The sequence below is a fragment of the Pteropus alecto genome, unplaced genomic scaffold (assembly GCF_000325575.1).
Source record: "Pteropus alecto unplaced genomic scaffold, ASM32557v1 scaffold157, whole genome shotgun sequence".
Classification (NCBI taxonomy): Eukaryota; Metazoa; Chordata; class Mammalia; order Chiroptera; family Pteropodidae; genus Pteropus; species Pteropus alecto.
The window spans coordinates 896,389-897,258 of record NW_006440626.1 but is presented as its reverse complement, the minus strand read 5'-3'; the positions used below and the strand labels follow the sequence as shown (position 1 = coordinate 897,258).

General features: G+C 68.3%; 1 protein-coding gene across 2 annotated transcripts in view; it reads right to left on the bottom strand.

Moving 5' to 3' along the window:
• PHF21B (PHD finger protein 21B) overlaps positions 1-843 on the bottom strand; it is a 72,548-nt gene extending 71,705 nt beyond the window's left edge. For both annotated transcript variants that reach the window (XM_006917332.2, XM_006917333.2), the window contains exon 1: positions 668-843. In XM_006917332.2, the coding sequence (XP_006917394.1) occupies positions 668-721 (54 nt within the window). In that variant the 5' untranslated portion in view covers positions 722-843. The remainder of the gene's footprint in view (positions 1-667) is intronic.
• Positions 844-870: the final 27 nt, after the last annotated feature.

The window sequence follows — 870 nt, the reverse complement described above, 5'->3', positions numbered from 1 at the left end:
CGGGGGCCGAGGCCACCCGGCGGCGCGCCCCGAGCCGTGCAAGTTTGCAGGCCGGGGTGCGTGTGCGAGTGAGTGTGAGTGTGTGTGCCGGGGGAGGGGGGAGGAACAAAGAGCCAAGTAAACACGGCGAGTCCGTGTCGAGCAAAGCTCATAAATATTCAAGTCGCGTCCTAATCTCCCCAACACACACACGCGCACGCCGCAATACCGCTCGGGCTCCGGTCGCCACGCCGCTGCTCGCCGAGCAACAATCGCCAAAACTACTTTTGCAAACTGTGCGGGGTTGCACGGGGGTGGGGGCCGCAGGGGGTCGGCGCACACCTCGCACATACCCCGGGGCAGGCTCATGTAGGGCCCCCTCCCGGCACCTTCAATCTTGCAGACCCCATGTCGAGAATGACGCCGGGCTCAGGTCCCACGGGCCCCCGCCCCCCGCCCCAAACTGTGCAGGATTGCACAAGAGGGGGAAGGAGGGGGAACCCAGAGGGGAAGGGAGGGGAGCCCAGAGGGGGGTCCTGCTTGTACCTATTCCTCCCATCCCCCTGGCAGGCTCAAGGAGGAGCCTCCTCCAGGTACCTCCGGTCAAGCAGACCCCGCGAAGAGGAACAGGACGCCAGGCCCGAGTCCCCGAAACCCCTACCCCGGCCTCGGGCCCCCGGCTGCCTACCTGGTGGCGCGCGAGTTCCACGGCGAGCGCCTCGGGCCGGCTCTGCAGCTCCATCCCAGCAACTTGGGCAGCACTTTGCGCTCACTTTGGCCCCGGCTGCCGGGAAGTTGCGCGGCTCGGCTGGGGCAGGAGTGGGCGGGGGCGGACTGGGCCTCGCGGGTGGGGGGACACAAGCCCCCTCCTCCACGGCCGAACAGGAACGG